Below are 16,287 nucleotides of genomic sequence, written 5' to 3' on the forward strand. Positions count from 1 at the left end.
AGAAATATCATAAACCAGTACTTACCTTAATCTGTATGATAGGTGCTAATAATCTTCAGATTCACTTTTTAAGTGATAGCCATGATCTACCTTTAGGTTGCTACCTGCAGTTTTAGAACACTGTTACATATCCTGGTAAGAACTATCTTCGCTTAGAAGAAAATTTGGTGGCTTTGGCTGCAAAATAGAGAAAACAAAAGTCTCATTCTAAGGTCTCTTATTTCAGCCCTACGTCAGAATGACATACATAGCATGGAGTCTTGCAAAGTACCCTCAGAATGATGAAAAGTACACTCAAAAGACTAGCTTGTGCTTCCTTCTGAAGCATATACTAAGATAGAAAAAGAAGGAAATCTTTCTTAACCAGATAAATGTGGCTGGATACAAGAGCAACATATACAAGTCACAGCATTCCATCAAAAATGGAAAGAAAAATAGTGTTACTCTAAAGAATATCCAAGTATAAAATATTTCCAAGTAAAACTGAAAGTATAAGGCCCATGTAAAGAAAACCTTAAAACTTCATTGAAAGGCAAAAAGAAGACCTTATCAACAGAAATACTACATTCCTGGTTTGGAATATTCATTTCTGAAGATTCATTTATTCTATTAAATATCTGCAAGTTCATTCTATATGTTATGTGAGTTGCAGATAGAGCTGTGAACAAATGAAGGTCCCCACTTTTCTGGTGCTTTATTGGGTAAGTCAGGGTGGTGGTGAAAAAAAAGGAAACCAGAAAAATTAGTAAGATTATATGTCAGATGGTAATATGCTCTAAAAAATATCTAAGGAAAATAGAGTGCTAGTCTCATATAGGATGGTCAAGGGAAGGCCTCACTTAGAGCTGGCATTTTAGCAGTAGACCCAACAGAAATAAGGCAGTATCTCCTAACTTATTTATAAACTTGTGAAATTCTAATAGGAATCTTAATGGGGTTCTTAAGTGTGCAGATAAGAGTTTTAGAATCTGAGAAAGTGCAAGAATAGCCAAAAATTATTTTTACCAGTGATTTAGCACCTGCAGACATCAGCATATGTTAAGGCTATAGTAATTAAAACAGTATAGTATTGCTTTGTTGTTGTTCAGTCACCAAGTCATGTCTGACTCTCTGCAACCCCACGAACTGCAGCACACCAGGCTTCCCTGTTCTTCACTATCTCCCTAAGTTTGCTCAGACTCATGTCCATTGAGTCAGTGATGCCATCCAACCATCTCATCCTCTGTCGCCTTCTTCTTCTCTTGCCCTGTCTTTCCCAGCCTCAGGGTCTTTCCAATGAGTTGGCTCTTCTCCAGTAAGTTGGCTCTTTGAGTCAGGTAGCCAAAGTTTTGGAGTTTAAGCTTTGGTATCAGTCCTTCCAGTGAATATTCAGGGTTGATTTTCTTTAGAATTGACTGGTTGGATCTCCTTGCTGTCCAGGGGACTCTCAAGAGTTTTCTTCCAGCACCACAATTTGAAAGCATCAATTCTTCAACATTCAGCCTTCTTTATGGTCCAACTCTCACATCCATACGTGACTACTGGAAAAATATAGCTTTGACTATACAGACCTTTGTTGGCAAAGTATTGCTTTAGGGATGAGCAAATAGATTAGCAGAATGTCAGAGAATTGAGAAGCTGACAATATATTTATTGGAAATTTAGTTCATAACAAAAATAACTTTGTCAATTAGTATAGAAAGGAATTTATATTCAGCAAATGGGGTTGATACGTGGCTCTTTGGGAATAAAGATGTATAATTTACTGTATATAAATTACAGATGGTTTTAAGATCTAAATGTACAAAACAAGAAAGTTTTAAGTTACAAAGAAGAAATTTTTTATGACCAGAGGAAGAAGTGTCTTTTTTCCCCCCACATTTGAGATATAATTGACAAATAACATTGTATAAGTTTAAGTTGTATAACACAATGATTTGATATATGTATATCTTATAAAATGATTACCATAGTAAGGTTAGTTAATACATCTATCACATCACATCTATCACAAAGACTTCTGTCTTTGTTTTGTTGGCAGTGGTGGTAACATGCAAACTCTGTTTCTGTTAGCAACTTTTAAGACTATAATACAATCTTGTTAACTGTAGTTACAATGCTATACATTAGATCTCCAGAAGACCCCCTGGAGAAGGGCATGGCAGCCCATTCCAGTATTCTTGCCTGGAGAATCCCATGGACAGAGGAGCCTTGTGGGCTACAGTCATTGGGGTCACAGAGTTGGACGTGACTGAAACGACTTAAGACAGACAGCACAGCACACAGATCTCGCGAACTGACTCATTCTTTAACTGAAAGTTTGTACCATTTGACCAATATTTCCCTATTTCCCCTACCCCCCAATCCCTGATAACCACTAATCTATTAATACTACTCTCTGTTTCTATGAGTTCAACTCTTCTACATTCCACACAAAAGTGGGATCATGCAGTATTTGTCTTTTTATGTCTGATTTATGATAAGTGTCTTGATAGGCTTTTGACTTTGCTTAACATAGTACCTGGCCTACTGGAGTGTTTAACAAGCATTTCATAAATGTATACATGACTTTTTTTCATGACAGCTTTATTGACATAACTCACATGCCATACAATTCACCAATTTTTACATTTGTTTATTTTTGGCCCTGGGTCTTCATTGCAGCGCATGGGCTTTCTCTAATTGCAGTGAGCGAGGCCGCTCTTTGTTGCCATGTGTGGGCTTCTCATTGAGGCGGCTTCTCTTGTTGTGGAACGCAGGCTTTAGGCACACGGGCTTCAGCTTTGCGGCTCTCAGGCTGTAGAGGGTGGGCTTAGTCGTTGTGGTGCACAGCTTTAGCTGCTCTGCGGCATGTGAAATCTTCCCCAGACCAGGGATCGAACCCACGTCCCCCACACCGGCAGACAGATTCCAGTCCACTGTGCCACAAAGGAAGTCCACAGCTCACCAGTTTAAAGTGCATTAATTCATGGTTCTTAGTATATTCAGAATTGTGCAACCATTACTATAGTTTTACACCATACCCATTAGTAGTCATTACCGATTTCTCCTCACCCAGCCCTTCACAACCACTAATTTTCTTTTTTTATGGATTTTCCTGTTCTGCTCATTATGTATAAATAGAAACATAGAATATGTAGTCTTTTCTGTCTTGCTTTTTTCACTGAATGTGTTTTCAGGGTTCATCCTGTTGTATTGTTCATCACTACTTCATTTCTTTATTCTTTTGTATGGATATATCATTTTTTATTTATGCATTTATCATTGGCAGACATTTGAGTTTTTCTTGCTTTCTGACTATTGTGAATAATGCTGCTGTGAACATTCATGTACAGGTTTTTGCATGGACATGTATTTGTATCTCTTGGGTATGCTCAAAATTCTCCAAGCCAGGCTTCAGCAGTATGTGAACTGTTAACTTCCAGATGTTCAAGCTAGATTTAGAAAAGGCAGAGGAACCAGAGATCAAATTGCCAATATCTCTTAGATCATCGAAAAAGCAAAAGAGTTCCAGAGAAACATCTACATCTCCTTTATTGACTACATCAAAGCCTTTGACTGTGTGGATCACAACAAACTGTGGAAAATTCTTTAAGAGATGGGAATACCAGACCACCTGACCTGCCTCCTGAGAAATCTGTAGGCAGGTCAAGAAGCAACAGTTAGAACTGGACATGGAACAACAGACTGGTTCCAAATTGGGAAAGGAGTACGTCAAGGCTGTATATTGTCACCCAGCTTATTTAACTTACATGCAGAGTACATCATGAGAAATGCTGGGCTGGATGAAGCACAAGCTGGAATCAGGATTGCCGGGAGAAATATCGATAACCTCAGACATGCAGATGACACCACCCTTCTGGCAGAAAGCAAAGAGCCTCTTGATAAACGTGAAAGAGAAGAGTGAAAAAGCTGGCTTAAAATGCAACATTCACAAAACGAAGATCACGGCATCTGGTCCCATCACTTCATGGCAAACAGATGGGGAAACAATGGAAACAGTTTCACTTTATTTTCTTGGGCTTCAAAATCACTGCAGATGGTGACTGCAGCCATAAAATTAAAAGATGCTTGCTCCTTGGAAGAAAAGCTATGACCAAGCTAGAAAGCATATTAAAAAGTAGAAACATTACTTTACCAACAAAGGTCTGTCTAGTCAAAGCTATGGTTTCTCCAGTAGTCATGTATGGATGTGAGACTTGGATTATAAAGAAAGCACCGAAAAATTGATGCTTTTGAACTGTGGTGTTGGAAAAGACTCTTAAGAGTCTCTTGGACTGCAAGGAGATCCAGCCAGTCAATCCTAAAGGAAATCAGTCCTGAATATTCATTGGAAAGACTGAAGCTGAAACTCCAATACTTTGGCCACCTGATGCGAAGAACCGACTCATTTGAAAAGATCCTGATGCTGGGAAAGATGGAAGGTGGAGAAGAAGGGATCGACAGGGGATGAGATGGTTGGATGGCATCACCGATTCAATGGACATGAGTTTGAGTGAGCTCTGGGAGTTGGTGATGGACAGGGAAACCTGGTGTGCTGTAGTCCATGGGGTCGCAAAGAGTTGGACATGCCTGAGCAACTGAACTGATATACCTAGGAGTGGATTTATGGCTATATGATAACTGTTTAACTTTTTGAGGCATTCCCATACTGTTTTCCAAAGCAGCTACACTTTCCCTAATAGTGTATTCAGTTCAGTTCAGTTGCTCAGTCGTGTCCGACTCTTTGCAACCCCATGAATCGCAGCACGCCAGGCCTCCCTGTCCATCAACAACTCCCGGAGTTCACTCAAACTCATGTCCATCGAGTCGGTGATGCCATCCAGCCATCTCGTTCTCGGTTGTCCCCTTCTCCTCCCGCCCCCAATCCCTCCCAGCATCAGAGTCTTTTCCAGTGAGTTAACTCGTCACATGAGGTGGCCAAAGTATTGGAGTTTCAGCTTTAGCATCAGTCCTTCCAATGAACACCCAGGATTGATCTCCTTTAGAATGGACTGGTTGGATAGGGTTCCACTTTTCTCCACATCCTCACCAACACTTAGTATTATCTAATTTCTTTATTATAGCTTTCTTAGCATATATGAAATGGTGTCTCATTGTGGTTTTCATTTTCCTGATGGCTAATGATGATCATCTTTTCAGGTACCTATGTATCAGCCATTATTTCAGTGGAGAAATTTTTTTTTTTTTCAGATCCTTTGCCCATTTAATTGAGTTTCTTTTATTATTGAGTTGTATATAGAATATATTAAAAAGAAACTCTTAGAAGTTTCTTATCAGATTTACAATTTGCAAAAATCTTACCCCATCCTGTGGATTGTTTTCACTTGATGATGTCCTTTGAAGCATAGTACTTCACTTTTAATGTTAGATCAGTTTATTATTTTGGGCATTTAACCTGTGTGAAAGTTGTATTTACATTAGGGTATTCTTGAAAGTCCCTTGGACTCCACGGATATCAATCCAGTCAATCCTAAGAGAAATCAACTCTGAATATTCATTAGGACTGATGCCGAAGCTCCAATACTTTGGCCACCTGATGCGAAGAGCTGACTCATTAGAAAAGACCCTGATGCTGAGAAAGATTGAAAGTGGGAGGAGAAGGGGACGACAGAGGATGAGATGGTTGAGTCGCATCACTGACTCAATGGATTCATTGAATACATTGGATTCAATGGGTTTGAGCAAGCTCCAGGAGATAGTGAAGGACAGGGAGGCCTGGCATGCTGCAGTCCATGGTGTTGCAAAGAGTTGGACACGACTGAGCAACTGAACAACAAAATTGCTAAGAACAGTTAATCAGGTTGTTTTATTTATATATTACTACTTCTACTTAAGATCTGTTAAACTAGATGAGAAAGTTGGTGACATTTATTGTGTTTATTAGTCATTTTGGTTTAATTTTTTAGCTTTTATTTCAGTATGCTTTCACTGTATTATGCTGGCCAGATATCCTTCTGTCCTCATCTTGCCCACATATACACACATATCATCAGACTCATGACTTTTTAAATTAGTGTGAGAATTCTAAGTAGATCTTTTCAGCCTGCTTAAGCAAAAATAGTTTGATGTTGAAGATCTTTGTTAACTGAACAAACCACTCATGATTTTTGTAGGTGATTAATCCTCTTGCCTACAGTGTCACCATCCAATTCAATGAGTATTTTGAGTATTAGTAAAAGTATATCTCTATTGATGATAAAACATAGTAATCTTTAAATTCCATGCTAAATTCTTCCCTGAATTAACGGTGGTCATTTCTTTAATGCAGTAGTTCTAGATTATTCCTTTTTTAAATAATAGCTTTATAAATATAGATGTTTTTCCCTGCCCATCATATAGCTATTCTGTTGGAGCGCAGCTAGTGGTCATAATCCCTGTTTTTCAGTTGTAGTTACCTGAAGGTTTCAAATCTTCAGCTTGACAAATGCTTTTATAATATAAAGGAGAGACTTAAGATTGCTAAAGCAAACTTATGATGACAAATCTTTAGATGTCTTAATCATTGGCATCTGGGAAGAGTAGATCTAGGAAGGAATTACAAAGTTTATGTAGGGCATTGGTTTTGTGTTTCTTTTTTACTTTGTTTTTTGCACATCTGTAAGAAGTTGTGTAATCTTTCCCTTTTTTACCTTGTTGAATTATTGTTTTAGGATAGAAACTCTTCATCAAGGGTTTTAGATTTTACCTCTTAGAATATGTGTAATTTTATTACTGGTGTTTACTGTTTATATTTCTTCTTGTGTAAATTGTTTGCCTACACCTTTTCTCTGTTTTAATGTAAGATAAGGATTCACCTCGGAGAAGGCAATGGCAAGCCACTCCAGTACTCTTGCCTAGAAAATCCCATGGATGGAGGAGCCTGTTAGCCTGCAGTCCATGAGGTTGCTACGAGTCAGACTTGACTGAGCAACTTCACTTTAACTTTTCACTTTCACACATTGGAGAAGGAAATGGCAACCCACTCCAGTATTCTTGCCTGGAGAATCCCAGGGACGGCGGAGCCTGGTGGGCTGCCGTCTATGGGGTCACACAGAATCGGACACGACTGAAGTGACTTAGCATCAGTAGCAGCAGCAGGGATTCACCTAAGTGGTTAGTCATTTAAGAGATATTTGAACTTCTCTTGTATGCCCAGCTTTCCTTAAAATAACCATAAGAAGCCTGAGATGAGGGTCCGTGATTTGAAGGCATTAATAGGATAGACTGGTGATTCTCCAGGATGGGTGGTTTTGTCCCCCAGGAAGACATTTGACAGTGTCTGGAGACCATTGTGATTGTCACACCTGTTCTGTGTGGAGTGCCTACTGGTGACAAGCTAGTGGGTAGAGGTCCAGGATGCTGTTGAATAGGTATTCTACAGTGTACAAGAAACCCTTACCCCCAGTACATTATCTAGTTCAAAATGTTAATAGTGCCATGGTTGAGAAATTCTGGGATAGAGAACCTGATGAACTTGTGAAATAAATAGCGAGGTACGTGACTCAGTGATAAAGAATCCGCCTGCCAAGCAGGACACACAGGTTCAATCCTTGGGTTGGGAAGATCCCCCAGAGAAGGAAATGGCAACCCACTCCAGTATTCTTACCTGGGAAATCCCACAGACAGAGGAGGCTGGCGGGTTACCATCCATGGAGTCGCAAAGTGTCAGACACAACTTAGTGACTAAAGAAGCAGCAGAAGCATTTAAACAAATATTTGAGCTCCAGATAATTCCTAGAAGAGGGAGATCAGTCATAAGTTGTCCCTAAAGGAAAGCTAGATTTTGACAGGGACAATTTGGGATGTTCCTTTATTGTAGAAGGAAGAAATGACAGGTCTTTGGGGAAAGGTAGAATAGTGGGTTTGGGACAAAGTTGATGTGTTTCTTAGCCTAGTAATGCTGCTTCTGCTTCTGTTGCTAAGTCACTTCAGTCATGTCCGACTCTGTGCGACCCCATAGACGTCAGCACACCAAGCTCCTCCATCCCTGGGATTCTCCAGGCAGGAACAGTGGAGTGGGTTGCCATTTCCTTCTCCAATGCATGAAAGTAAAAAGTGAAAGTGAAGTCACTCAGTCGTGTCCAACTCTTCGCGACCCCATGGACTGCAGCCCATCAGGCTCTTCCGTCCATGGGATTTTCCAGGTGAGAGTACTGGAGTGGGGTGCCATTGCCTTCTCCATTGAAGAGTGACAACAAGTAGTAATTATTGGTTATTTTATCATCACCTCAAATGCAAGCAGGAAAGATTATATGCAGATAGTGTGAAGTAGAAGAAATTGACCATAGAATTCTTATCTGCCCATGCCAGGAAGAACATTGTTAATATTTTACTTCCTCATTTAATTGGGAGTTCAGATTGATCTCTACAGTTATTATTGTAATAAAGCAATGTTCTCGCCAAGTGACATCAAAACTGTCTGGGGGCATGGTAGTCTTTGTTTCAGTATTGCTTATTCCCTTTGTATACTTGTGCTTTGATAAGTCCAGGAAAAATGAAAATTAAGCCATTGAGGAGCTTTGGTCTGATGGACTGTTCTGGCACTTTGTATATCTTGCCTCCAAAACACTAAATCATTTTTCAGTGTATTTTTATTGAGTCCCTTTTACTGTATATTTAAACTAGTTTGACAGTGGGATGGCTCTCAGTGACGATATACTTTGTCTTCGTGTTGTGTTCTATAAATTTTCCCATTTGAGCCAGCATGTCGTTCTGAACTTTCTTACCATGTTTTAGGTTGTAGTCCCCCCACTCCCTGGGAAGGCATTTTTGCGTCAACTTCCTTTTAGAGGAGATGATGGAATATTTGATGACAATTTCATTGAAGAAAGGAAGCAAGGGTTGGAGCAGTTTATAAACAAGTAAGTGTTTCTGTTCCTCAAGGTCTAAGAGTGAATAGTGTTCTGAGATTCTTTAGGTGACTGCTAGTAATTTAATATCAAACTAATACTACTTTTTCCTTTTGGTCATTTTCTAACTTTTTTGTATCATTTAAACAAAGTAAAAATATATAACAAATTGAATATCATGTGCTAAATATTAATAAACTTAGTGATATGAGTATCTTTGTTGACCTGAGTTTTGTATGTTTTCTTGGTTAATTTATGCCAATTACATTTAAAATTACAGCATTTAAAAAATAGTTTTACTTATGATTCTTTTTGATTTAAGGTGTGGTCTAGCATGAACAATACACTTGCAATCATTTTGTTTGATTGCAGATGGAAGGTATTATCAGCATGTCTTGTGTAAAAGCTGCACATTTTACATTTTCATGGCAAAATATATACTTTTGAAAATGTAAAAGATTGTATCATTTATCTTTTACTTTAGAAACTTTTAATAAAATCAACCTCTAGCTTTTAATTTTATTCCTATTTAAGATACTAATATTATTTTTTGTTTTGTTTTGACTGCACTTCTCAACTTGCTCAATCTTAGTTCCCCAGCGAGGGATTGAACCTGGGTCCTCAGCAGTGAAAGCACAGAGTCCTAACCACTGGACAACCAGAGAGTTTTCTAAATATAGCCATTTTTATAGCCAAAATTATAGGAAGAGTTATGCCTGCAAAGGGCTCACTGTAATTGTGCATTTGGCCGTAAGTTTGACCACATAAAGTCAAATCCTAGAGAATACTGTTGTGTGAGCTTATTTATTAACAGTACTTTTTTATCTAGTAATTTGAAGATCTGTGAGTGGTAAACAGAGGGAAAGTTACACAAAGCCCTTAACTTTTAGTTATCTGATATAGCACACAACCTTCATTGTCTACTCTCTTTTTGGAAAAGGCAGTGCTAGCTTGGATGTTTTTAAATTCTGAAATAAAGTCTGGTTGCCCAGTCTGATCTTATATTTGGTCTGATAGAAACCTTGAAAAGCGAGCAAAAAAAAAAAAGAACCCCAAAACCTTGCACATTTCTGCCTGTTTCTTAGTATTTGGGGATTTTATTGAACTTGTGATCCTGTATCTTTTTCTTCTTTAAAATGTATTCTTTGAATCAATGACATTGTTTCACTTTTAACATTAAAATTCATTTAGGTTTCTTAAGAATTCACCAACTAATATGTAAAGAAGCTAACTGGGTACATATGCCAGAGACAGTGTAAAACTAGTGATTAAATGTTTTCTAAATTACCTTTACAGACAGAAGGAAAGCAAATATACAGTTAGTTACTAGATAGACCATAGCTGTATGGGCTGTACAGAGTAACACTGTTACTAAATTGTTCATGTTTCCTAATCTTAAAATGTGTACGTTTGGTCCCCCTTCCCCCCGCTTTTATAAAAATTGGACTGAACTTGTATTTTTTATTTCTAGGGTCGCTGGTCACCCTCTGGCACAGAATGAACGTTGTCTTCACATGTTTTTACAGGATGAAATTATAGATAAAAGCTATACTCCATCTAAAATAAGACATGCCTGAAATTTCACAAGAAGGGGCGAAAAAAAACTTTCCATGACTTAATGATTCATATGCCCCAGTGAAGAAGTTCTAACTCACTTTAGCATGCTGCACAAAAACTGGTATATATGCCTTCAGTATACTAACACTCACATGCTCAATTTTGTTTTGTTTTGGCAGTTGACAAGAAGTTAATTTGCTTTAGTGAAAAATCCCTCATTCCAACCTTTCTATATAAATAGCTCTTTCTTGCTGTTTTGATGTGGTATACACTCTAGCTTCACAAACCTGTTACTCCAGTATAACCTGCAGTGTCCTAACTAAACTTACTCACTTGGTCTTACCTGTATTTTTTTGTGTCATGTTTGCTTCTTGAATCCAATTAATAGAATATTTCTCTTACCCCTTTTTAATATGTGGTGTCACTTGACCTAATTTATGTGTGGAAGCACTACACATTGGTTTCCAATACCATACACGTAAGATACACACTCATATGCAGAAAGTATCTCCGTTCAGGCTTGTAATACCCTTCACATGGAAGATCACTGAGGGAAATCTTTATATTCTGTATAAAAACAAAATCAAATTTATATACTAAAATCATTTGTCTAAAAATTTAAGTTGTTTTCAAATAAAAATGCATTTCTGATATGCACTGATTGTGTTGCCTCTGGGTTTTCTTTTCTCTCTTCAGAAGGCTTTCCTACTTAACTCACTTGCTGAGAGGGATTATTTACTAATTATATACTTCTCATTCCTGTAACTCCATTCCTCTTTAAACAGTGGCGATATCAAATATTCTACTACCCTTTGAATGGAGGTATTTTCTTTTACACAACAACAACAAAAATGCAATGTACTAGAAAAAGCATTCCTTAAAGCTTATTGAGTCATTATGAAGCACTTTGTGTATTTCGAAAATGCTCTATAATCTGAAGTCATTCTATTCAAAAATCCTTTTAAGATAAGTCAATAGCATGCCTCCTATTTTTCAGAAGAATTTTCTTCCTAGCTCATCTGAGTGACTTGTTTAAACAAACTTAGCAAGAGTGTAATAACCTTTTCTTAGCAGATTCATGCTTTCTAATTTGGTTTAGGAAGTGGCACGTTTTCTACTCTTCTCCTCTAACCAAGGGAGAGGGCCTCAAACAGTGTTCTAGCCTGACTTGTATAACCAGAAAATGCAGGAAGGACTCCTTGCTGCCTAACTTGTGTTGCAGCCAGAATATGGTCTCTAATTTGAATCTGTACTACATTTGGTGGTTTGGAGACCCATTGTGACCTAGAGTTAAACTCCAAGGTAAGGAAGGTTTTCCCTTGCACTCCAGATGTGTCTCCTGTAGAGACAGATCAGTCCATTTGAAAGAAAACCAGCTTAGGCCTTGGCCTAATACCCAGGATATTCCCCCAAGCAGATGGATGTCATAGGAAGAAGTCAGAGCTGCCCTAGTATGTCTTATTGCTTATATATGTCGCAGTTGCATAATATTGGACATTTCAATTACTGTAAATTAAGGTATAGAATAAATAGCATGTGAATTGTGTTTCACTGAGCAGTAAAAGATGGTCAGTAACATCAAGTTTTTGGTATGCAGTAAAATTGAAAGTTTTTGGCATGCAGAAGAGAGTTAACAGTAGTTTTGCTAAACTCAGTAATTCCTCCAAAGTATGGGTGATTTTGCCTCCTAGGGAATATTTGGCAATATAGCAAGACATTTTTGGCTGTCACAACTGGGAAATGCTACTGGAATCTAGCAGGCAGAAGGTTAAAAATGCTACTAAACTCTGTACAATGTACACAGGACTGCTTCCCACAACAGAAAAATGTCAACAGTGCTAACGTTTCTACTCAGTGTGGAATTCTTTTGATTTTGATCATTTATAGACAAGGGAATAGTGTGATTTAGGGTTGGTTGTAGTGGCCTTGCTTACTTTTAATCTCTACAATTTCCTTAGGGCAGGCATGCTTTTAGAAGGTTGAAGGTTTCAAGTTAGATGAAAGGTGGTTTATTCTAGGTAACATGTTTTTACCTAATGTAGGAGGATACATCTCACTGTTGTTTCTTAGAGAACTGAAACCACAGTCTGCATTAAAACAGTACCTTTGGACTTCTATGGTGGTACAGTGGTAAGAATCCACCTGCCAATGCAGAAGACATGGGTGCAATCCCTGTTCCCAGAAGATCTCACATGTCGCAGAGCAACTAGAGCCTTATCCCTGATGAGGGAAGGGCATTCCTCCACACCAGCCCCTCTAGCCTTCCTGTCTTACCTAAAGGAAAAATAAAACATAGTCAACAGAGGTCAAGACTTCAAGAAAATGCTACAGCCAGAGAAGGGAGGAAGGGGGAAAGGGGAAGCTATGCCACTAGAGACACCTGTGAAGGTCACAGCCCACTGGACACTGGGACTTAATCTAGAAACTCTAGAATGTGCTCTTGCCTCCCACTTTAGCACCACACCACACCAGGGCTACAGTACAATAGTGGATTGTAGCTGAAAGCTCCAGGGCAGACTGAGGAGGAGGGAAACCTACAGTTAAGAAAGAAAAGCATAGAAATGAGTAATTTGAAGCCTCTGGTACCTAAAATCAGAGCAAACATTAAACAGCTAGCCAGATAATCATAAATCTTAAACAGAGAAGGCCCATTTATTTTAGTTTCTATTATCTAGTGCAACATATGTGGCTTTCAACAAAAAATTCCAAGGTATGCCGAAAAACAAGAAAAAACATTCAGAAGAAAGAAAGCAATAATCAGAACCAGAGTCACATATGATACCAGAGTCAGTTATGACATTGGAATTGTCAAACAATTTAAAATAACTGATTAATATGTTAAAAGTTTTAATGGGGAAAAAAAAAACATTCAAGAACAGAAGGGTAATGTAATTAGAGAAGTAGAAACTTTAAGACTCAAAGGAAATACTAGAGATCAAAATCACTCTCATAAAAATGAAGAATGCCTTTTAATGGGCTCATCATTAGACCCAAAATAAGTGCATCTCAAGATAGATCAATAGAAACTGCCCAAACTGAAATGCAAAAAGTAAACAGAAAAACCACAAAACTTCCAAAAACTGTGAGATCATTGTAAAAGGTGTAACTGGAATACCAGAAAGGACAGAGCAAAATAAATATTTTAAGTTCTAAATGGCTGAGAACTTTCCAAACTTAACAAACCACAGATTCAAAAAACTGAGAAAATATCAAGGTAAATTCAAAACAAAACAACACAGGCATATCATATTCTAACTGCAGAAAATCAAAGTGAAAGTGAAAGTCACTCAGTCATGTCCGACACTTTGGGACCCCATGGACTGTATAGTATTGGAATGGGTAGCTGGTCTCTTCTCCAAAAGATCTTCCCAACCCAGGAATCAAGCCCAGGTCTCCTGCATTGCAGGTGGATTCTTTACCAGCTGAGTCACAAGGAAAGCCCCAAAACACTGGAGTAGGTAGCCTATCCCTTCTCCAGGGGATCTTCCTGACCCAGGAATTGAACCGGGATCTCTCGCATCATGGGTGGATTCTTTACCAACTGAGCTATCAGGAAAGCCCACAGAAAACCAAAGACCAACAGAAAATCTTGAATGAAGCCAGAGGGAAAGAGTAAGATAAAGGAGAACTGGTTTGACAGCTTTTGACTGACAAAATTATCAGTCATCTCGAGGCCAGAGATGGTGATATTTGATCATACCTGAGTTCTTAACCTGATGTCTGAATTTGGATAGGAAAAAAAGTTGCATCTTTATATTTAGTTTTCTCTAACTGAAACGTAGCATTTTTTCATTATGAATATAGGAGCAAACCAGAGTAGCAGTTAAGCATAACTTGTGATTGTCACCAATTTAAAAATGCAGATAGGTTATATCACATACAATGCTGCAGATCTTGAAATACTCTAAAAACTACTATAGTGATTAGACCCATCCCAAGATCTTATTTAATGTGTTAAAGACAAGTATTTTTCACAGGTTAAAAAAAATACTTGAATAAATGTATTTCAACAAATGGGTTTCTTTTTGTATTCCTTATGTGTTTTATGCTTTTATCAACATCTGAGTAGGGATCTTTGGCACAAAAAGGTTAGGAACCCTCGGTATAAAAAATGTGGAATCCTCCTGTCACAGAACATGATTTGGATGTGCTTAAGACTGCATCACATGGGATGGGTTCACCTGGTGCTCACACATGAGAGGCAGACTGGGAAACAACCAACCAACCATCAGTGGAGAGCTTAGGTTTCAGCCTGGGCTTTTCATATCTATCACCTCACTTAAACCTCAAAATGTTATCCTTATTTTACCAAAAGAAGAGCTGAGACAGTATAAGTAATTTGTCCAAGGTCACAGAGCCAGAAAAAAGGAACACTGGGATACATATCCGGGTCTTTCTGATTCTAAAGCTTGTGCTTGTGCAATGCTGTTTCCCATATGGACTGCACAGACTGTTGGCAGTCAGGCCAGGGCCCAGACCAGAACGGCCTCCTGGGCAGCACTGTCCCTTGTGCTCACATGGTTGCCTTGATGCCAATGTTGTTATCAAAGAGGCCAGTGCAGGCAGAAACTCATTATTGTGATCTAAAAGAAAGCTAAACAGTTTAAGAAAAATTGGTTATAAAACTGGAATGGTCATCCCTTCTTGGCACATGTAGACACTGCAGCTTTGTCATTACTTAGCTTTCTCGGTACATTTCCTTTCCTTTCTGGCTAGATTATACTTTAATCCAGTTGTTTTCATGTTCAGTAAATCCAAACCATGTTTAACCGGTTTATTCATGTGAAGAGTCTCTGAGGTGAAGAAAGTTTTGTCTTTTCAACCACACTGGGGATTTGCTGTCTTCTTTCTGCAAAGGGATTTTCCTGGACCTGTAATCTGAACACTTTGACCTGCTGGGGTTTTTTTTTTCCCCCACTATGAGCAAATTTGTGAGGCTTGACCCTTTGTGTGCCGGGGAGCAGAGACAATGGCCTTCTGTGAATATCCTCTCCTGAGGACAGTGGTGACTGAAGTTAGGAATGCTATTCACTTGCTATCACTTCTTCAGAGCCTTGCTGCTTCTGCCCGTAGCAGCCACCCCATGTGCCTTGGCTGTACCCTTCAGAATGGACACCCATTCTGTTGGCAGGATTCTCGAGAAGTTTGTTCATGAATATTTTGGAAGCTGAAAGTCTGACTTAAACTGAAGTAAACCGGTCTCTCAGACAAGTCTGTGTTGGTGAAATGACAGGCCCTCATACTCAGTGTCTGGCAGGAGGCTACATTGGCACACCCTTCACGGAAGGCAATTTGGCAATAAGTATCAAAACTGCATGCCCAGGAATTTCATTTCCAGGAATTTATCTCACAGACATACTTTCTGTTTTGAGAAATGATATTTATACAATATAGATATTTTCTCTGTTTATTAACTGAATATCTCAAAACAAGCAACACTGCTTGCCTGGTTGGGGGGACTGGGTGGGTGCCCCAGGGATGAGAGGAAAAAGCTTTTTTATTTTGGAATAATTTCAGATCTACAGAAAAGCTGCAAAGGTAATACAAGAGTTTCTATGTACCCCATCACTCAGTTTCCCCTTATCTTATATGACCAAAATAATTTGTCAAAATTAAGAAGCCAGCCTTGGTACATTACTATTAACTAAACTCCAAACTGACTTTCACCAGTTTTTCTACTAACATGCTTTCTGCCCAGGATCCCACCCAGAACATTTATTTGTCATGTCTCTCTAATCTCTTCTGCTCTGTGACATGTATACATACCCTTTAGAACTTTTTGGATCTGTATCATATGACTATTAACTATTCAAGAATAAGTAAAAATTTTAAATGAACTAGACTTATAAACTCGTATGACATTAGAACTGTAAGGAATCTTAGAAGCAATTCCATCCAAGCGTCTCACTTCTCAGATGCA

At 38.5% G+C, this 16,287-nt stretch overlaps 1 protein-coding gene across 1 annotated transcript in view; it reads left to right on the top strand.

Moving 5' to 3' along the window:
- SNX3 (sorting nexin 3) overlaps positions 1-11,028 on the top strand; it is a 53,133-nt gene extending 42,105 nt beyond the window's left edge. Inside the window, exons 3-4 of the mRNA XM_055433187.2 lie at positions 8,698-8,822; positions 10,282-11,028. Coding sequence (XP_055289162.1) covers positions 8,698-8,822; positions 10,282-10,387 — 231 coding nt within the window. The 3' untranslated portion in view covers positions 10,388-11,028. The remainder of the gene's footprint in view (positions 1-8,697; positions 8,823-10,281) is intronic.
- Positions 11,029-16,287: the final 5,259 nt, after the last annotated feature.

Source organism: Moschus berezovskii, chromosome 10 (assembly GCF_049115385.1).
Source record: "Moschus berezovskii isolate FMDL1 chromosome 10, NW_MosBer_1.0, whole genome shotgun sequence".
NCBI lineage: Eukaryota > Metazoa > Chordata > Mammalia > Artiodactyla > Moschidae > Moschus > Moschus berezovskii.